Source organism: Eucyclogobius newberryi, unplaced genomic scaffold (genome assembly GCF_026437365.1).
Source record: "Eucyclogobius newberryi isolate DKJ021-1_F unplaced genomic scaffold, fEucNew1.0.hap1 SCAF_21, whole genome shotgun sequence".
Classification (NCBI taxonomy): domain Eukaryota; kingdom Metazoa; phylum Chordata; class Actinopteri; order Gobiiformes; family Gobiidae; genus Eucyclogobius; species Eucyclogobius newberryi.
The window spans coordinates 15038896-15061658 of record NW_027315846.1 but is presented as its reverse complement, the minus strand read 5'-3'; the positions used below and the strand labels follow the sequence as shown (position 1 = coordinate 15061658).

General features: G+C 40.0%; 1 protein-coding gene and 1 long non-coding RNA gene across 6 annotated transcripts in view; one reads left to right on the top strand and one right to left on the bottom strand.

The window, feature by feature from the left end:
* The window catches only part of LOC140370691 (uncharacterized), a 592343-nt gene that overhangs the window by 84522 nt on the left and 485058 nt on the right, over positions 1–22763 (bottom strand). The gene's annotated exons all lie outside the window — the stretch shown is intronic.
* rock2a (rho-associated, coiled-coil containing protein kinase 2a) overlaps positions 1163–22763 on the top strand; it is a 31411-nt gene continuing 9810 nt past the window's right edge. For 3 of the 5 annotated variants that reach the window (XM_072457609.1, XM_072457608.1, XM_072457606.1), the window contains exons 1-17: positions 1163–1442; positions 15812–15893; positions 15983–16083; positions 16513–16650; positions 17217–17477; positions 18418–18562; positions 18641–18779; positions 19632–19723; positions 19848–20007; positions 20140–20194; positions 20510–20598; positions 20663–20711; positions 20854–20989; positions 21273–21364; positions 21481–21727; positions 22339–22445; positions 22538–22697. In XM_072457609.1, the coding sequence (XP_072313710.1) occupies positions 1344–1442; positions 15812–15893; positions 15983–16083; positions 16513–16650; positions 17217–17477; positions 18418–18562; positions 18641–18779; positions 19632–19723; positions 19848–20007; positions 20140–20194; positions 20510–20598; positions 20663–20711; positions 20854–20989; positions 21273–21364; positions 21481–21727; positions 22339–22445; positions 22538–22697 (2152 nt within the window). In that variant the 5' untranslated portion in view covers positions 1163–1343. The remainder of the gene's footprint in view (positions 1443–15811; positions 15894–15982; positions 16084–16512; positions 16651–17216; positions 17478–18417; positions 18563–18640; positions 18780–19631; positions 19724–19847; positions 20008–20139; positions 20195–20509; positions 20599–20662; positions 20712–20853; positions 20990–21272; positions 21365–21480; positions 21728–22338; positions 22446–22537; positions 22698–22763) is intronic. The other 2 variants (XM_072457607.1, XM_072457610.1) reach the window with 2 other exon arrangements.

Sequence of the window (22763 nt, the reverse complement as noted above, 5' to 3'; positions counted from 1 at the left end):
ACTAAACATATCTTATTACAATACACCAACATATTCTGGTTGCAAGTGTGCATTTTGACAGTGTAAACTAGATACATCGGTCTCTGGCGCCATCTGTTGGTCAAATGGATGAATAACAGAAAAGTCTTTAAACAAGAAAAATACACATCAATACACGTTGAAAACACATTTGAGGAAGTTTCTTACGGCAATTCCCCCCATTGCAGTAAGTATGTTTAAGTGTTTTAAAACAACAACGTAGACCACGCAAGTAAGTCTTGAATACATTCTAAAAAAAACAGATTTAGCCCAGGGTGAAGTTTACAAAGGAGTATCAAAGTTTTTAGTTGAGAAATTTGCCCCCAACACACAACATCGCTTGGCACATCTGTAGTCAGCGCGTGTGTCCAAAGGTACAAAGTAAGGGCAACACTGGGGGGTTGTGGGTAATGAAGTCCTGTCCGTGTTGATGTCAGCGCAGAGGGAGGAGGAGAGATCCAGACTTTAGACTTGGCCGCACTGTAGATGCACCGCTAGATTACAAAGACCAACAGACTCTTTGGGGGGACTTTTTTCCCCGAGTGAAACTTCTTTTGCGGGACTTTTGACGCGCGCGTTGCCGAGGACGAACATGCACGCGGGGATCCAGGAAGAGCGTGTTTGCTTATTAAACATTCAGCGCGGGAGAACGGACATTACGGCGCTTTCGTGTGACCCGAGCCTGCTCTGAGGATCCTACACCAGCGGGGGGAGAAGCGCCGTTGAATGGGGTGAACCGGATCGGAACCTTTTTTTTTGTGTCCGAACGGGACTCAAAGCGGTTCCCAAAAAGCGAGGGGAAGAAGAAGAAGAAGAAGAAGAAGAAGAAGGGGAGGAGAGGGGTAGAAAACGCCCTGCTGCCTGTTGCTTCTGCTGCCGCTGCTATCTCACAATTCAAACTTTATCGCCGAGTTGGAATAATGATCACTTCCCGCAGCAAAACGTGATTGTAGCCCCCCTTTGTGATGTTGAATTAACTCTCCCGAAAGTCCCGCAGCGCGATTACTCTGACCGTGCGTCGCTGGCAAGTTTTTGGGGGAAAGCGGCAGACTGCGCTTTGGGAATATTTTCTCCTCATTGTGCACATAGCTGTTCCTGTTGGAGGCGAGTTGGGTGGGCTCCTGCTGCTGCCGCTGCCACTGCCGCTCCTCCTGCTCCTGCTGCTGCTGCTGCTGCTGCTGCGGGGAGCCAGGGCTGCCGTGCCTGCGCTAGGCCCCGGGGCCATTAGCCGGAGACAAAGTGGCCCATGTACACGGGGTGGGGGAAAGGACGTGAGGTTTTGACCCAGCTCTGAGCGCGCTGTGGCCCGCCCGCCCGCCGTGGACATGTCCGTGGGCGCAGAAAGGAGGATGGAGACCCGGCTGAAGAAGCTGGAGGACATGATACGCGATCCCAGGTCTGCCATAAACCTGGAAAGTTTACTGGTAAGTCAAGTGGGAGAGCTCGTTGGATTATTGATCAAGTCGCGTTGCTGTTGCTGTTGTTGTTGTTGTTGTGTGATCAGGGGAACGCTAGACACGTAAGCGCGCAGACGTGAGTTGAGGTAAGGCGCTTGGTATTTATGGCCCCCGTTTCTCCCTTTTATATCACTCCCCAAATGTTACCTGCCATAACTGTTAGCATTACTCTCACCATAAACTTCTCCAGTCGGTCTCTAGTCTGTATTTTATTATCAAAGTGCAATGATCTAAACAAACACCCGGGTGTGTAATAGAAAAGTCTGGCACATGCGGTTAAAGTGCACGCAGACCTGATTAATAGTTGAGGCTGAGTGCAGACAGTGCACTTTGGGGGTCCGTGGAGCATGTCTGCAGATTAGGATTAACCAGTGGACCTCCTGTATGACTCCTGCATGTTTTTGGACCAGTGTTTCCGGTTGAATTCCAGCTTTGGGCCCAGTGAACCCGGGACCGTCCCACAGTGGGCATCACCCCTCACCATCTCACCCTCTCCCTGCTCTTCCTGTGTTCAAGGAAGAGGCACAAAATAGCTGAAGTACAATACAACACTCTATTTATCTCAAACCCATATACGATTATTCCCAAATATTTACAAATTTGATGATCTAATCTAATTATTGCAAGAATTATTGTTTATTTGCTTGTCAAAACAAGTCATTTATCCGTGATATTTCATATAGAAATGTACGTAAATCTTAACTCTTTCTAATAGTTTGCCAAATAGGCGTCTTAACAGATTTTTGCAAATAGACTCCAGCTTCATTAGACAAAACAAACCATTATATCGTTAAACAAATAATCATTCTGAAATGTGTTACTTTCTCTGCAAACCTGCTTCCTCTGTTCAAAATATATATGACTACTTCTATTGCAGTGTCAGTCATCGATATATTTTGGTACAGATGTTAAATTGAGAGAAACCGACCCGGCTACTTAAATTAAAGTCATTTCCAATGATCAAATTTACAGACTTTGTAATTACACTCCCAAACTGACCAAAGTGACCCTGGGTAAACACAATGGGAGTTCCATCTTAAAAGCAGCACCCTCAGGTCCTCCATGCCCCTCTTTATTGGCCCCATCTTGCTCAGAGCACCCGCCACACACAAACACACTGCTCCCCCAAAATTGCTCTTGAACCATTTTCTTTGTCCTTTTCTAGAATCTGGACACCGGTCTTTTTGAACACAGGTGTTGTTTACAGCCTGGACAGAGCTGAGCAGACCGATGCGTTGAATGTTTCAGACAAAAGTTGAGTGGGAAGCATGCGTAGGAGAGAGCACAGAGCCAGTTTTCCTTTTTTAGCTTCTCTCTTCATGTCACTGAGAGCACGGAGCGATGGAATAATGTCACATGATGTACATGTCCATGTAGCAGATGGATAATGCAAAACAAACATAGTTTATTGCTATAATGATACACTGACCTGTGTATTTGTCCAGTCATGTGGCACTTCTTCCCTCTTTACCATGGCAACAACACACAAAAAGCACAGAAGACTCCAAGGTGGATGTGTTATTCTAAAATAAATGTGATTTCTGCAATTTGGTGAGGACACAAGCTGACAAAGACAAATCGATGTGGACTTGATGACCTTCCTTTTACAGAAACGGCTCTGACTTGAGTAATGCTACTGTGCGTAACCTCTTAAATCATGGAGTTAGACTTTCCTCTCATGCTGCACCTGTTTCTTTCGAGCCATCACAGGCCCCTGAATGACTCTTTGATAGACCCAATACGGAAGATTGAAAGTGAAAAGCATTATTGCTTTTATCAGCATTGACAGGAGAGTGACCTGAGGTCTGCGCTGATCGTTATTTGGCAGTTGGTGTGCTGATGGAGCCTGGACTTTAGCTGAGTACACACAGTCACTGCAGAGGGCAAGCAGCACAAGGGCCATGCTTCTCAGATAAATGCATGTGGACACTTGATTGTAAGACGTTGTGCTGTCCTACAGGAAATGACCGCACTGTGTAAACAGTGTTGGCTCAAAGGTCCTGACAGGGAAACTTTTCACTTTTTACTTTCTGACTTGTGTGCCTGGCTCAGCAGGCGGCCCCTCCTCTTTGGCTTGCACGAAGCACCTCAGGTATTTGAGCTGCTGCCCACTGCTCTCTGATAACTTTATGCATGGCTCTTAAGTGAGAACGATATGAGGAGCATGAGGGCTTAACGGTTGGGAAGATTTCCAGATTGTGTTTTTGGGCTGTACCTGTGCTGCTTCTGATCCTCATTAGTGAGCACACATTAGTGTTCCTGTTGCACTCTTCCTCTGCATTAATTCACTCCCCCGTCCTTGCACTGCAGCCACCACAGCCTTGTCTCCTTAAATCTTCTGCAGCATCTTGAGCTTCTCTTTCCCTCATGTTCTTGAGGCCTTATCTCAGAGCGCCAACCCCCAACCAGGCAGGACCTTTCCTTTCAGCTAGTCCTAAAGGATAGCCCTGTGTGTCTCTCTGATAGTTGTTCTTTTTGTGCCTTGTCTCTGGAGTACATTTGAGTTGCTCTGAGGCGAGCTGCAGCAGTCTCGGCCTGAGTGTGCTAGTGGGATAGAAACACTGCCTTATAAGGCACTGGGGACGGTCGCTCCAGCCAATTTTTTTCACGGAACAAGCCAGTCTCCTGCTCCACACCTCTTCAGTGAGACTGCTTTGTGGGCTCTTTTAGACTTTGCTCTATAGTGAAGAAGACGTAGAGTCGCCTCCTGTCAGTGCCTTAAACTAAAGGTTTAGCTCGTCAAAGTTGTATGTCTAAAAGAGCTTTCTGTGGAGTTTCCTGGAGCTTCTGAAGTCAAAGTGGTGTAGTTATTTTCTCTGGCTCTTTGCATTTTTCACACTGCTGTCCGAGCTCATCATTTGTGACAGCAGCACCAAAGGTCTTTCCTTTTGAATGTTGCGGCCACTGTTTTTACTGTTGAGCACAAAACTACAAAAACTGTAACAAAAAGATTATCAGCGCTGGTCTTTTTCCTCGGTGACACATCACAAATAAAACTACATATATTTTGTTTGTGTCCGGTGCAAGGTATACTCCCTGAGATTTGTCATAATCTGATGGATCTACTTGTCTAGACGTAATACAGATGCTGCATATTTGAAGCATATGAATTCAGCATTGTTTAGCATTTATGAATTTATGTTATGCCATAATAGTGGTGAGAGACTGGACAATGGATGATGTTGAAATTGTTGTTTTGGAGATGATGGACGTGATTTTATGCCCACTATAGAAGTTCTGTTTTTAGTACCGGATCTGTACTTTATAGAGTCTTATTTTAGCTACATTTGAAAGATAAATATAGCACTTTCTACTTAACTTCTTTGAGGTGTGCTGATGTGCTGTCAGTCACGACTCATGACAAGGTGATTTTCCTCTGTATGGGGGATTGATTAAGTCAGTTAGCTGTTGTGAATTGGCTGTAATCTATTCAGGGGTCGTTGACAATACCTGCGGCTTTTGTTGCTTATTCATGCTTTTATTTTGGAGATCGTAAACTTGCAAGATAAAATCGAATTCCTGTTTGCTTTTTCAGTGTCTCTTGCCTTCCTAATCTAATCTTTTACTGTATTTATGGTATACTAGTTTTATAGACTGGACTGAACAGGATAAGGTCAAAGTACAATTTGATTCCAGCTTTTAGAAGTGACGTACTGTATTTTATTATTTTAAGAACATTTATCTGAAATATTTTGTTAAGTCTTTTAAATATGAAAAAGGATAGCTTAAATAGTACTTTATTTAATCATTCTATTATTCAACCATGTGTTTTTCCTGCAGATTTTTAGTAAGAAAATGCTGTGAAAGGCTATCTAATATAAAGGAACAGAAAGCAAGGGCACAAAGTTATATTCCTACAATTATGTGCTACATTTCTATTTTATGGATATTCATACATTGCCTAGCCTTTATAGTATACATTTATAACTTCTCTCACACATTATTGGACCAGGCATAGCTGCTGTTGGCTTTTAGTAATTCATCTGTACTTTTTCTTCACCTGACTTAAGTTTTTTATTTTTAGAGAAGATATTGTGGGAGGGCACAGGAGGCTCTCACGCTCCATCCATCTAGCTTCATGTTATTCTTCCATCACAACCTGCTGCTGGTGAAACGAGGCCTCCCCGCATGCACACGCACGCACGCGCATGCATACACACTTATGCACACACGCACACACATGCGCGCACACGCACACACATGCGCGCACTCACACGCACACACATGCGCACACACATGCGCGCACTCACACCCACACACAATTGTACGCAACAGTGCAATTGCTGTTGGAATTCATGTGCAATTCATGTGCAACCTATGTGCTGTCGTGACACATATTCATGTGCAATTACTGTCGTGATCACATGCAATGGTATTTATGTATTTATTTATTTATTTGTCTATGGGAGTTTTTATTTATTTATAGGAGATCTTCTACTGAAAGTGTTTTTCAGACTTCCTATAAGTGATCTGTTCTTCTGTATCTACCTCTGTATCTACCTGCGTTGCACCAATGAAATTTCCCCATGTGGGACAATAAAGGAATATCTTATCTTACACATGCGCGCACACACATGCGCGCACTCACACGCACACACATGCGCGCACACACACGCACACACATGAGCGCACACACATGCGCGCACTCACACCCACACACATGCGCGCACACACATGCGCGCACTCACACGCACACACATGCGCGCACTCACACGCACACACATGAGCGCACACACATGCGCGCACTCACACGCACACACATGAGCGCACACACATGCGCGCACTCACACGCACACACATGCGCGCACTCACATGCGCGCACTCACATGCACATAGACATTGTACATAAATACATGTTCAGCATTCTTGGTGTGAATCAATTTAATGTTAGGTCCAAGTATTTGGGAAGTGACCCAAGTTTTTTTGTCTTTATATCAACTCTAACAGTTCTATAATTGATATGATATGGACACATTTCACATGCAATGGTATTTATGTATTTATTTGTCTATGGGAGTTTTTATTTATTTATAGGAGATCTTCTACTGAAAGTGTTTATCAGACTTCCTATAAGTGATCTGTTCTTCTGTATCTACCTCTGTATCTACCTGCGTTGCACCAATGAAATTTCCCCATGTGGGACAATAAAGGATTATCTTATCTTATCTTATCATTATGCATTATTAGGCCCAAGCACCACAAGCTGGCAAGAGGCCTATTAGTTTTGTTATGATGTGCGAAAGTGTGCATGAATATTTATAGTTGTAATAAAGTACTTTACATGGGGGCTCCTGAGGAGTGGGGCATCAAAAGTTATACAAACATTTCATAAGTCATATGGTCTCTCCACACATAATTGGCTAAACATTTTGGCCTCCTGGTCAAAAAAGTAAATGAGACCAATGTCCTATCTCTTATAGTGTCGCCATGGCAATGACAGCAACCCTCTTTATCCACAGGCTGCACTCTGGGGGCTGCACTGAGACACCTGACCGAGGTGGCTTTTGGCTTTACACATCACATGTTGGGCATTGGGCGGTAAGAGTAATAATAGGAAGGAAATTGGCAGTGAGTGTGGGCCAATCATTGGCTCGAGTCATTCCATGGAATGGAATGCGACGAGTCTTTGTTCTTGCCTGGTTTCTTCTTCTTCTTCTTCTTATTATTATTCATGGTCATTTTGCCACAACTCGGGCATTTTTGACCCCCTGAATATCGATGAAAAGTCCCACATAGACGAGATCGGCTCGGCCCGAACTCGAATGAAATGGAGCTTGCGAGAACTCCCGTTGCAACAGTGCCGACTAGTTCAAAAAAGAAAAAACATTGAACTTGGACCAGTGATAGAGCTACCTTTGACGAGTTGTTGTTGTTGTTGTTGTTTTATGGCGGTTGGCATCCAATTGTTGCATTACCGCCAGACTTTATTCCTCAGACTTTTCGTAGTCCTCAGACTCTGTCGTAGTCCGTAAAAGTACTCCTTCCATTGCTTTGGTGTTACAAAGCCCATGAGGTCATGATATGTCTTTGTGACTAGAATAGTTGTGCTTTATTCTTTAGGCTTCATTCTATAGGCTTTAATATTTCCACTGATGTCGAGTAAAACACACCTGTATGATAGTCTAAAGAATAAAGTCTTATAGAATAAAGTGAAGTCTTTAAAGAATAAAGTCTTTAATCTTTAAAGACTTTATTCTTTAAAGACTTTATATATATTTTATTCTTTAAATACTTTATTCTTTAAAAGAATAAAGTCATCTTTCAAGAATAAAGTCATCTTTCAAGAATAAAGTCATCTTTCAAGAATAAAGTCTAAGAGAATGCAGTGCCGAGGCAATCAAAACCCGGTCGTGCGGGTGGCGAGAGCCATCTTCGCCGCTACCGCGGCTTTAATTTTATATTGTTATTAGCCGTTAAACAGGCACATGACTTGTACCTTTGCTTTGACAAATCTTAAATATTGTATATTCAAAACCACACTATCCACACCATGTCAGGCATTCCCTCATCAGTTGTAATGAAGACCATTTGATGGCAGAAGTGTTTAGAACGAGTCTGGCAAGGATTTGTGGACTTAAAAACTCCACAAGAGACCTCTGGATCTACTGATGACATCACAAATCTTTTGAATTTGAAACCTTGTCAGAGAAGACAAGCTTGTAAACAGGATTAATGAAATAAGTGTGATCGAGCTAAATACAACTCAAGGTATTTGCTTATGAGGGAACAATGGAACAACACTATTAAAGCAGAAAGTCTGTTTTGCATAATGTGTTCTTTAAATGTGAAGTGCTATTGTTTTTAGCTTTATTTAACCTGTTACACATGCCACACTGTTTTCCAGCAGATGGCACAGTTCTGGTTTAAATGTGTTTTTGTTTTCCATACACTGATTGTAAGCGGGGATCTCTAGTGTTACTTAGGGCCCCATTCATCCAAAAGTATTTTCAGTAGGACTAAAGCCTAACGCGGGAGCTTTAAGTGCAATGACAATGGAAAGAGCAGCAGAGCAGGGTGTCAAAAGAATCAACAATCAGATACTGGTTGATGGTGGTAGTGGTATCAAAATATAGAATGCGGTGCAATGCAGAAAGATAATGTTTGTGTACTCGGTGTTGCTCGCGATACTACTACATCTTGGATTTGATTCCTATGTACACAGTGTCCTCCTTTTGCTTCTCTCCTGGCACATTCCTCTGCCGCTTAATCATAAAACAGCACTGGTGCCAGCAGTCCATAGGCCGCAGGATCATGGGACAAAAATCTATCAAAGTAAAAGTACGACATGCTCTGACAATTCCCCGTGGAGACTTTGACTATGCTATTTGTGAGCTCTGCAGGATCAGGGCCGTCGTGTCTTTCTTGGAGAGTTTATGGGCCCATCCTGGCATCGGCCCTCCGCTCTGCCCGGCCCACCGCTTATCCTGACAACTATTTTTAAATCTGGTGGAATTCAATCAAAACACACGGACGCTGCGCAATCTTTTCAAAAGCCCCTGCGCTGCCCGACTTGCAGTTCTGTTCCACTGTGACAGCGAGACGAGTCGGGAGGCAGGAAGCGCTTTTCGGAAAATCTCCACAAATAGGGCAGGGAGAGGTTTTAAATAGTTCTGTGTTTTGCTCAGTTCAGGTTAACAATAAAGCATTCCTGCCTGATGGGTCCATGCGGCCTTTTTATTGGCTGATAAAGAGCGGAGGCGGGACCATCTCTGTGCGGTCAGTGGTGTCAGAGGTTGGGTAAATAAAGTGGAAATGAATAGAATGTGCTAAAAACAAGGGGCTTTTAAAACTGTGGCTCTCGCTGCTGCCCTGTCTTTTGTCTCCTGTTTTTTTTTTTTTTTTCAGCTGTTGCTTAGTGACCGGTCCTAACTGGACACCGGTTTACAGTATGGAGGGGATGGACGTTATGGACTGTCTAATGGTCCAATGCATACTTAGTCGTATTGATTAAGCCGCAGAAGGAGTATGGCAGTGGCAAGATTTGTCATTGCGATAGAAACATAAGAAGTCTGGAATAAACAAATAAACTGGAATAAATACAAGAGGTGAATACTGGGCATTTCAGTCAATGCATGTTTGAAGCAGTCCACTCTGAACTAAGGATGTTATTTTTGGGAATCAGTAATAAAGATTAATAGGGTCACAATATAAATGTTCAAACTAAAAAAAACAATATTCTGGGCAATTATTTGTTTAAAACTTTACTGAAAAGTAATTTCAGTTCAATCTATACTCTAAAAAAGTAGCCTGAATAAACCAATAAGCTATAATCTCTCCATCTTCGGTGTTTTATGGCAGTTGGTATCCAAGTGTTATATTACCGTTCTGTAGTTTTACATCTTAGACTTTAGACTCTCTGGCTGTTAATGTTAACTTGCATATTATTATAGGGAGTGTCTACAGAGCCGCAAAACTGCCATGTTCTTTTGTGTCACGGCTCCTGAAACTGCTGGACTATTTGACCGCGCCGGGTTAGGGTTAGGTCTTGGGGTTATGGTTAGGGTTAGGGTTAAGGTTAAGGTTAGGGTTAGGGCCGCGGCTCCCAAAACTGCTGAGCTATTTAACCGCGCCGCGGCTCTGCAGCCACGGCCATTATTATAAATTGATTATTAACTTATTTATAAGATTGATTTCATTAAGCTGGTCACATATAAGAGGGATTGCCATTATAATAACAACTTGAATGAGATTATATCAGGTATTTTACTGTCGCTTGGTCTTTATAGTGAATAATCATTCAAATGTTTCTTCTCACAGTATGGTAATTGTAACACTAAAATTTGATACTGTGACATCCCTACTCTGAACGTGTGTTTGCTGTATTTTACATGATAAAACAGGATATTTTGTTGTTTGCAGATGCAACTACATCGTAGGTCTAAAGTAACAATGTTGCAAATAAATGCATTGCATAGGGACGGGCGATGTATATCGGTTGCAGTATCGGTTGATATCAATTGATTTTTAAAGACATTCAAAGACATTTCATTCCCAGTTTTGACTTTTTTAACACAATGAGTAAAAATGGAAGTAGAAGAGAAATTAGGATAAATATATGTCTCCATGTTTACACAATCATACAACAAATTATTTTATACCCCAGATAAAAGTATTTTAAAGGGAGTGTCTACAGAGCCGCGGCACCCGGCTGAAACTGCCATGTTATTTTGTGCCGCGGCTCCTAAAACTGCTGCGCTATTTGACCACGCCGTTTTAAACCGCGCCGGGTTAAGGTTAGGGTCAGGGTCAGGGTTAGGGTTAGGGTTAGGGTTAAGGTTAGGGTTAGGGTTAGGGTTAAGGTTAAGGTTAGGGTTAGGGCTAGCCATGAGGCTATATGGCAGTGCCGCGGTTCCTGAAACTGCTGGGCCATTTGACCGTGCCGCGGCTCTGCAGCCACGGCCTTTGTTAAAAGATATTGGTATCTGTAAAAATATTGGTCATCGGCTAAAGCAACAAATAGAATAACAGATAAGTATTAACCCATATTGGACCAGCCCTAGTTTTGGAGTAACACCAAGCTCCTCTATCCGACAGAAATGTGCTAACCTTGAAATTAGCCTTGATTTAGTTTTGTTTTTGTCTCTTAAGTTTTTATTGACAGACTTTGACTTTATTAAGGCATGAGCATATTTGTTTTAATACAACGGAAACCATTGTGTCAAGTATAATCAAACGCTGCCGTTGTATCCGTATCACATAAATAATTCCTAATATCGTGCAGCTCTCCTCTGCAGCCACTGAGATGACAGTGAACAAAGCTTACGACCCCAGTATGATGTTGTTTCCTGGAGCTGCCAGCGCCACCTGTTTCGCTCCTACAAATCCATCCACTTTTCCTTTTGCACAGTTTCCCTGCACCGGTGTCTTTGTTCCTGCTTTGTCAGAGGCGAGAATCCTCTTTCTTGTCCATCATACTTAACACCTCCCCAGACACATGCCACTTAATATTTATAAATGGCCAATTAGAGGGAGCTGCGGAGACGCATCCTCCAGAGTGCTGTTGGCATTTTTACTCTTTCACTAATGGAAGTCTATTGAAGCTGCAACTGCCAATTCTTATGCCAGCCCTTACTAAACGGCATTTATTTACGATGTATACTAGCCAAGGAAACTGTTGTCAAAATTATCATAAAAGTGAATGTCATTGTACTTCGGTGTCGTAAAGACTGGTTTTATAAGCTCGCTCAGTTATACATATTTTGCGCTAAATAAATACATAATGTTCAAAAAAAAGACCACATGTTTTCTCTCTAACTTTACCCAACGGTGCAAAACTACTGCTGCTGCTTTTCACAGTTACCACGACAACAGAGATTTATTTACTTGCGCTCGCTCCACATGTCATTCATCTTTATTAAGTAAGGAATGTTAAGGAAAAATCAAAGAATAAAATGTTACAACGCAGCCCAGATTCCGGATAAAAGTCTTCATCCGGGCCAAACCATTATGTTTACGGAGTATTTCTCGTGGCAACTGTCGGCGGATCGCTCTTGACATCCTTTTCATGCCCAAAGTAGGTAATATCTCTGAAGTCGCTATGGCTCTGAACGCTATGGCTACATCGCACGGTTAAACTGTGTTAGAAAAGTGGTTACAATACTTCAAAGTAGGTCAAATACTGTCAAAAACACGACCTATAAAACAACAATATACTGATATCTTTGGAACCGCTTATCAGATGATATTTTCAGTAACAAATCTACCAGCAATGGCTTGGTTGAACCTCTAGTATTGCGCATTGTGAATGAACTCTGTAAAGTGTAAGATATTACTACTTTATATAATGTGTGTCATGTTTTGGTAATTCTTTGTAAGTGTCCTTTTTCATTTTTACCAGTATCGAACAAAACCTGGTTTATCGATACTGGTAATAATTCGTTTTTCTGTAGATATTGCTGCATTAATCATCATATAGCATGACGAAAAACAGAATACCGTCCTTCTAATGATAAATGTTTTTTAAAAAGGTGTTTTTTTTTATCATTTTTGTATGGTGAAATTGCCTTGTAGCTTGTGTAAAATTCAATTAATATTTGGAATGAAATGGCAAGCCCTTCTTTAGCGATGAAGATGAGGAATGTGATTGATTGTGAAGATGAAAACAATGGCATATGTGATCTTTTTTGAGCTTCACAATGACCAACCGTTGAATGACATTGGATCTCTTGGGTCGTTGCACAGCGCATTGTTCGGGACTTGAATGTTGAGTATTAAACCTAAAACCGGACGCACCTGAGTCCAGTCCCGGCTGAGTCCTATCCCATCATACCGCTGTGCACCCAGGGACAAAAGATGTGTTTTTACAACTGAATAAGCAGACGGCCTTGAAAGTTTACTCAAACGGGCCTAATTGCAACACTTGGGTTTCATGGTTTGTTTGCTTGTTCTTCCAAATCAGGCGAGCCATGCAAATGTTGATGAGGTCGTGGTAAATAACCTGGTTTTGTTTAGCGCTGCCAGTGGCACCGTGTTGTCACCAATGGAAGCTGACACACAAACTAAGCAAACTGTTTTTCTTTTTTATTCTTCTTTTTGTCTGGAAGAAGTGTAATAACGTTTATTAGAAGTTTGGCTGGGAAATTAGGCAAAAAATAATCGCACCTATTTTAATTTTTTTTTTTTTTTTTTCTGTTTCAAGACAATAAATATGGGTTTCATTCTTAATCTTAGTCCCTCAAAGTCTTAACTCTGCTCCAAACAACAAATTCCACTGAATTCCCTGTAAACCTGTTGATTTAATAAAACAACAATAAGAAGCATGCCATTTCATTCATTTTTGTGATTTTTTCTTTTTCTTTTCAGTCCTGTGAGTAGACCAGAACATTAACTGCTAAACCAGTGTTTTTCAACCTTTTCTTTGAGTCTCAGCCCACTTTCTTTCGGTTGAAAAACTAAAACATTATCAAAGCAGACCTAAAAATGTGAAGTTTAAACGTATGGCAAATGCCATCCGCACCATTTCTGGTTCTTTAAATTTGGCAATGGGGATTGGTTTGCTTTCTATTTTGATAAATATGCATGTTCAGGGCACTCAAATGGTCAATTATAAAATGAAATCACTCTGTTAATTCAAATTGGACATTTTTACAAGAGACACCTGCCACACACCAATAACTCAAGGCACACTGGTTAACGAATAGAACATTCTCATTTAAACTAAAATGCAGGTTTTATATATATATATATATATATATATATATATATATATATATATATATATATATATATATATATATATATATATATATATATATATATATATATATATATATATATATATATATATATATATATATATATATATATATATATATATATATATATATATATATATATACATACATATACGTCAAAAGTCTCAATAATAATTTTGTGGGCTGTTGCAATATATCGAATTATAAGCTTTTTTGTTTAAATATTTTGTTGCTGCTAACGCTAAAAAGAAGATGGGGAGCTTCAAGGACCATAATCCTTTGTCAATTTCAGTGCAGACAACATGAAGATATTACTGTTTTAAGCACTTTTATGTCACATGTCTTTGGATTAAGGCATTTTAAAAGGATAAAGTGTAACGTTGACAACTCTGTTTGCCTCTCCATGATAAAATCGTATTGTTACATGCTTTAGCGTGAGTCTGTTGCAGTGATTTTTCTTTATACTTTATTTTGTGGGTGTTGTGTGATAATATACACATTATGCCTTTCTAGCTTTCTTTCTTTTAAACTATGTTTGCGATATATAATTGTTGATTTCATTAATGCCATTCTTTTCTGCTTTATGGGACAGTGCAGATGTTAGCGTGAAGGGGCTGTTGAAGATAGTGACTAACTATGTTTCTTGGCTGCAGATTGGCAGTGTAGAGCTGGAGAATGTTGCCTCAGAGGAAATGACTTGCACACAGGGACTAGCTCTATGACACAGTGAAATTATCAGGCAGCCTGGGGGTGGGGCGGATGGCTTCCTGTATCGCCGTGCACGCTGGGATATCCTCGTGCACGCGCCTGGCAGCCTCTCCACCCCCCAGAGTGTGTATTTTTTTCCCTTAAATAGCAGTTTTGTGTGAGGTTAGTCCTTTAATGGGATGATGAAACGGAGTGTGCTGGTCCTTCCAATCTGAAGGCAGCCAAGTGGTGGACGACGGAGAGACTGGACAAGATAACGCAGCGAAAGGCCAAAAGATACGTGAGAACAGCGTAGGCCCAGTGAGAGGAACAAAACACAGACAACGTCTCCACAGCTGACAACTTTTATTTAGAAAGATGAGAACAGCTCCACATCCCCATTTCAGCGTCGCATATCTGACTAATAATGATGGATTGTTTCCTTTGTGTTTGAAATGCACTTTTTTTGTAAATTCTACTGAACAAAAGCTGAAAACATTAATGCATTTTATTTACATGATAACACGGTTCTGGGTTACACTTGTAACTGTGTATTTTGAATGAAGGCATTCTTTCAACTCTTGGTAAAGACCAATGCAGTTTATTTATGACATCAGCATGCCAATTATTTACTATTTGTGACTCTGTGGGCCTTGTGTTAAGACTATTCAGTAATAAATATCTTACATAATAGACTAATGTCTAAGTCTAATAGATGAGTAATAACATAAGTATTGTTGGTTATCTGCAAAGTTGTTGCTGATGGAGGAAAATTAGTCGCTCTTGTTTTCTTAAGAGACGAGACTTCTGCATACATTCTTATTTGTTTATCTCTTAACATTCAGTGGTTAAAATGTCAAACATTTAGTATGAAAATGGTCAGGAAATTTACAAAATGCATTTTTGAGGGATGCTTGTCCTTTTTGTTCTTTTCACAGTGCTGGATGTCATAATGACACATTTCCTCTGCGTCGGCTTTATCAGCTGAGAAGAACAAACAGTTATTATACGGTTGTGATTAATGCATAACTCAATTGTTAGAATAAATAAAGCTCTGCAAATGCCAAATGAAGTCTGTGCAAAGCCATGCATCACAGCCCCCCTAAAATGTGTAAATGAATGCTGATCAAAACAAATGGGAGACAAACTGTTCTTTTGGCTGCTGAGATCTTTTGTCATGTTTTATTGCCACTGAAATGCACTCGGTTGTGTCAAAGTTGTTTTCTTTATCATTTGATTTGTTAATAATATAATCTGAGCTCTGACACCAGACACCGTGACTTTACTACATGACCCGGGTTTCTTTACAACTAAACAAGTCCAGACATTAAGTATACTACAGGGTGTTTTTCAGATTGATTTTGCTGTAAACAGTCGATTTTATAGGCCCTTGATATTAATGTTGTTGACTTTGGTTTGATGATGTGTAGTAAAAATAAAAATTGCTCTTCACAGGATTCCATGAACGCTCTGGTCTTAGACTTGGACTACCCTGCACTACGCAAAAACAAAAACATCGACACTTTCCTAAACAGATGTGAGTATTGTACATCCAATGAACAAACTACAGCTGTTACATATGTGCTCTGTCATATTTATGTCATTCTGCTCTTGTTTTCACCACAGATGAAAGAGTTATAGGTCAGATTCGGGACCTGCAGATGAAGTCTGAGGATTTTGAAAGAGTCAAAGTTATTGGTCGAGGAGCGTTTGGTGAAGTCCAACTGGTGAGTGGTTCAGTGCCAGGTAAAACTATCTCTCTTATCAAAGTTCTGTCTCGTGTCCAGCCTGGTTTAGTTCTGGAATGTGGTTACGTTTTGTATTTACATGTGTTAACTGAGTTTGCATTTGATCAGCTTCAAACTCATGCTAAACATACTCGTCATGCCTTCAGTAAAAATGTTACTGAAGGCATGATAATGTTTCCGTGTTCAAACACACTTAATAAAAGTACTCTCTCAGCTTCATGCTTCAGCAGATTACACAGTTTAGGAATAGGAAAATTATAATCAATAAATCTGTTCTTCTCTCAATACAAATAATATAGGCTAGTCTTCATCCATAGTTACTACAATTGCCATACTTGACAATTATCTTTTATATTTTGTTTGACTAACTCTTTTGACGGTCATTGACTGTTTGACTTATATTTTCAGGTTAGACACAAAGCATCTCAGAAAGTCTACGCCATGAAGCTGCTCAGCAAATTTGAAATGATCAAACGCTCAGATTCTGCCTTTTTCTGGGAGGAAAGGGACATTATGGCATTTGCCAACAGCCCCTGGGTTGTACAGGTATGGTGCTTTGTTTTTTTAATTTATATTAAAACCCTAGTACATAACTTTTAAGCAAAATAATAGACTAACATAATTTATGTTATTATTGCACTTAAAGACACAGAAAAACAAGCATCCTTGCTGTGATTGAGGTTACATCTATACAAAATTGACTCTTGTATGTTCCGAAGTATGGAATCATCCTCCAAAAGGTCACTTACTGTTACTTTAAATCAAGTATAAAATAAAGCAAACCTGAAACCTCCTGCATTCGTGCATCAAATGGAAATCAAATTAAGAACGGTATGATAAAAATGCTTAGTGTATAGTTTTTGTAAAAGATGATAAGATAAGTCCAGCGCCGTAACAGTGGGGTCTTTTTTCCCCCACAATGCAGCAGTTCAGTGGCTCAAGCCCAAATCTTTCACTGTAGCTTCTCCTGCAGTAGATTTGATCTTATTAAAGAAGGTGACCTTGAAGATTTATACAATTTTTCTGACTGGAAAAAGCCCCCATACATTTGCAACTGATAATATTCCCAGTTTGTAATGCAGTAATATATTTACCCACTTACTCTTCTGTAGTTGTGCTGTGCCTTCCAAGACGAGCACTATCTCTTCATGGTGATGGAATACATGCCCGGAGGAGACCTGGTAAACCTCACCAGCACATACGATGTCCCGGAGAAATGGGCCAGGTTCTACACAGCCGAGGTGGTCATGGCTCTAGACGCCATCCACTCCATGGGCTTCATCCACCGCGACGTCAAACCCGACAACATGCTGCTCGACCGACACGGACACCTGAAACTAGCCGACTTTGGCACATGCATGAAGATGGACTCTGTAAGTAACCGACAATACAGCAGATCTAAACGAGGTTATTATTCTCATCGTGATTCACAATATCAAACGTTAGTGTTACAATAATTGTGAGGAAAAACATAACGCTTTATTGATTATTTGCGATTATGGAGAGCTAACATGCTACTAATCTTTAAATTTGTGAACACTTTCTGAATGGAAAAAATAAAGTTAATGTGACAAAAACGGCTAGATAAAAAGTACTTGCATTTAGGTGTATTTTTTGGAATTGTTTGAAGTGAATATACTTAAATTGTCTTCTAAAATGGTCACAATAATTATTTTTGTGTTCATACTAGCGGACTATATCGGGGTATAAATTGCACCAGCCAAAAATGCATTGTAGAGAAGAAAAAAACATAAGTCACACTGGAGTATGCAATGCGGTTGCAATTGTGAAAATAACAAATAATATCACATGTAAGTTGCTCCGGAGTACAAGTATATAAGTATAAATATAAGTATAAGTCGCACCTCGGCCAAAACTATGAAAAAAGGTGCAACTTATAGTCCGGAAAATACGGTATTCATTTTGTGACCTAAATAATCACGATTATCAATTAACCTAATAATCTTCCCTTCCTTAGTCAGAAATTAATATACCAAGTCTTACCTGAACTCTATTTAATAGATAAGATAAAATTATCATTATTTGTACAGAAAACATAACAAAAAACAGCATAAGAATAAAGACAAAATAGGGCAAACAAGTAGCAACAACATTGAGGTTTTAAAAAAGAGCTGAATTATCAATTGTTCATGAAGTTTAGTTTTATTTAGCTGATTCTGATTGAGGCGTATTGAAACTGAAAATAGTAATAAATAATTGCAACACCGGCTCCAAATGAATATAGATCAAGCTGTTTTAGATTGTAGATTGTAACTGTAAATAATAGCTTTTTTAATGATGTGTTTATTCCAGACCGGCATGGTGCATTGTGACACAGCTGTTGGAACTCCAGATTACATTTCCCCAGAGGTTTTAAAATCGCAGGGAGGAGACGGTTACTATGGAAGAGAGTGTGACTGGTGGTCTGTCGGGGTCTTCATTTATGAAATGCTTGTTGGTGTGTAATACATAGTTTTATAGACGTGTTTTGCCGTATACTTAAGCTTCTAATTTGCACAACTTTTTTGGATTTTAGGTGACACGCCGTTCTATGCCGACTCTCTGGTGGGAACCTACAGTAAAATTATGGACCATAAAAATTCTCTCAACTTCCCCGATGATGTGGAAATCTCCAATAATGCCAAAAATATCATCTGTGCCTTTCTGACTGACAGGTACTGAAGATGCAGGGAAAATGAGTGTGGGTGGTTGTCATGATACTAAAATTTCCAACTCTATTTCGAATGTAAGAAGTGGACTCAGTGCTCCGAACCAATTTAGAGATGATAAAATATATAAAATAAAACTAAAATGATTTGGGGGGGGATAAAGCTCACAATCATCCTAAAGCTGTTCAAGAACAATGCAAAAAAAACCAACAACATTTAGATTGAGTTTCTTGCTTTGATACTAGAATCAAATAATTTATTTTATTTTATTTTTTGCATTATCTCAATATTCAGGCAATATTATAACAATTAATCCGGTGTGTGCTTAAATGTTCTTGTATATGTCGTTGTTGAGGCTCTAGTCAAGTACAAAACATAAATGGATCGTAAAATTAACCACATAAGGGCCAGAAATATTCATTTATGTCCTTGTTTGGGAACTTATGCTAGATGTTTCTTTGTAAGATAAGATAAGATAAGATATTCCTTTATTGTCCCACATGGGGAAATTTCATTGGTGCAACGCAGGTAGATACAGAGGTAGATACAGAAGAACAGATCACCCATAGGAAGTCTGAAAAACACTCCCAGCAGAAGATCTCCTATAAATAAACAAAAACTCCCATAGACAAATAAATAAACAAATAAATACATAAATACCATTGCATGTGATCACGACAGTAATTGCACATGAACATGTGTCACGACAGCACATAGACTGCACATGAATTTCACAGTAATTGCACATGAAAATTGCACATTGTCTTTTTTTAAGTAATTTTAGTAGTTTTAATCAAACAATTGCGATATTATAACATTTTCACTCTAAATTCCACTATCTATTTTGCTTTGTTTCAGAGATGTGCGATTGGGTAGGAATGGTGTTGAAGAAATCAAGCGTCATCCTTTTTTCAAGAATGACGCTTGGACTTTCGACACCATGCGAGAAGGTCAGTGTATTCACATATCAATCACGTGTAATTATCAGGATTTCACATACAAGCAAATGTACTTTACCGCAGCACATCTTTGAGTTCATACATTGTCAGTCTTTTGGCTTTTCTCTCTGAGCAGCGGTGGCTCCTGTGGTCCCGGAGCTGAGCAGTGACATCGACACCAGTAACTTTGATGAGATCGAAGAGGACAAAGGCGATGTGGAAACGTTCCCCACCCCTAAAGCTTTTGTTGGAAACCAGTTACCGTTCGTCGGCTTCACGTACTTCAAAGAGGATCAGTATGTCATCTCCATCTGTGCCTCCTAATATTTTGGATTTTTTTCCCACATACAGCGCCGTGAAGAAAAATCCAAAGCATGTTTTTCCAGCTGTAATCTTGTCTTAGCGCTGCTGTTGTGTTTTTGTTACAGGTTATTAAATGCTTCCAATAATTCCTCTGTAACGCACGAGAACTCAAAGGGAGAGGTGGGTCAAAAATGTTTGCATATGCTCCAAGCTTATTTAGTCTATAAACTATAGGATTATCACAAAAATGACACAAAAGAGGATTTATTCTTGATCCCATGATTTATAACTGCTTTGGAAGAATTTAAAGGCACAAAGGCCACACTAAGCAGCTTTCAGTGCTAAGCGACTTGACTTTAAGATAATCTAGAGGGAATTCTTCAGACTTCTGTACAATTGACTATAAGACTTCCACTCAAATAGACCTCGGTCGATTGTTTTAAGTCCAAGTTTGTCGATTTAAAACGTTTGGATAACGCTGCTTGTCCTTCGCAGTCGGCAGCTTTGCAAAAGAAACTCCTTCAGATTGAAGTCCAACTCAACAATGAGAAGCAGGTTAAAGATGATTTTGAGCACAAATACAGGTAAACTAAATAAATGTTATGAAGAGTGTATTTAGTTCATCTTTAAACTCGCTTTTCTCTGTAGATCTGCCGGTATTCGCTTGGACAAAATCTCCAAGGAACTTGAAGAAGAGGTCGGTTGGACATTTTATTGTCTCGCGTTACAAACTTGTTGACACTTTTGAACCAATAGCTTCATTCATCAAAATGAAAAACATTTCCCTGCATTCCCTGATGGCAGAAATGTACACAGTAAAGAATGATATGTAATTTCAGGTGAGCACAAGGAAAGGCCTAGAGTCGAGTCTGAGGCAGTTGGAGAGAGAGAAGGCTCTGCTGCAGCACAAGACTGTGGAGAGCCAACGCAAGGCCGAGAATGAGGCGGACCGGAAACGCTGCCTAGAGAATGAAGGTGAATAGATGCTATTTTCATCCATTATCAGTTTCTGTATTTTCTCATTCTGTTTTTTACATACATATAAAGTAAGATTTTTTAGTGGTCAACTGAATTTTTACTGCAACAACAATCTAGTCAAGTCGTTTACCATTACATAGATGTTTCGGGGCTTTTTTGTTGCCTATTATTTGGAATATTTGTTACTATGGAACACGTCCGGATGACTTGTGGGATTACACCAACATGCATAAATTGATGCAAAGAGACATAAAAAGCTGTATGTTTTACATGTTTACAGTCAACAGTCTGCGGGACCAGTTGGAGGACACGAAGAAGCGCAACCAAAATTCACACATTTCCAATGAGAAGAACATACACCTACAAAAACAGGTCTGCCACATGAACACATTTAAGTGTTAAGTTTAAATTATGTACAAATTGTTGTTTGATTGTTCTGTAAAGTAAAGTTTATCTTATTTCTTTCACTACTGTGTGTGCTTCTGTAGCTTGAAGAAGCAAATTCTTTGCTGCGCACAGAGTCTGAGACGGCAACACGGCTGCGCAAAACTCAAGTGGACAACAGCAAACAACTGCAGCAGCTGGAGGCCAACGTGCGCGAGCTGCAGGACAAGTGCTGTATCCTGGAGCGGAGCAAACTCAGTCTGGAGAAGGAGTGCATCGGTCTGCAGGCCGCTCTGGAGGGCGAGAAAAGAGAGCACAGCCAGGGCTCCGAGACCATCACAGACCTGATGGGTCAGTCAGATACATAAGGGTTATAATGAGCGGGAAAGTCATGGTTTATGACTCATACAGAGCAATAAGGCCTGGCTTTCTGTGCCATTTGTTTTTTATTCAATTAAAAGAAAATCAGGGTAGCTGGCTATGCTTATCTGCCACACATCAAATATCTGTCCGGAAGATGACAATTATGTTGAGCAAATTACAATGAACGAATCCCATATTACTAATACTTTGTCATATTGCAAAGGAGTAAAATTTAATAGAAATAAATGTCATTCCATAGAGACTGAGTTGGAGAATCACAAACCTCTATACAATAATTTTGTTTCAGACGCCGAGTAAGTGGGACAGACCGTTTGCTGCATGCTCCTGATAATTTTTTGTGCTTCTATAATTCATTAATAATGTGTTTGCATAATTTTCCCCTCCACATAAACAGAAAGCTTGGGTCCTAAGAGAAAAAAACTGCAGATCAGATTAATGTTTTTAGCAGTGTGTAGTTTACAGCCAACAAAGCTGTAAAACCCCGTGTGATCCTAAAATATTTTGACAGTTCGCAGTAATTGTTGACTCAAATACAAGAATAGGAACATTGGTTTTGATTGTGCTTTATTTATCTGCAGCACGCATTTCCAGCTTGGAAGAGGAAGCTCGCCAACAGAGACAATCCATGTCGAAACTGGAGGCTGAGAAGAGGCAACAACAAGAGAAATTTAATGAACTCGAGAAGGTAAACTCCCAACTGAGAGGAAGTAGAGATGTTTATATTTCTGTATTTATAGCCTCAATTGACAATTTGATTTGGTCTTTATATTTTTGCAGGAAAAGAGCAATAAGGAGATTGATCTAACATACAAGTTGAAGGTGCTGCAGCAGGAGCTTGAACAGGAAGAGACCACGCACAAAGCCACCAGGGCCATGCTGGCAGACAAAAGCAAGATCAAAGTTACTATTGAGGGAGCCAAGTCGGAGTCTATGAAGGGTATGAGTGTGATATTTCTTACATTATAAAGTCGTAACGTGTGTTGACTTGGATGTGTTGTGCGGC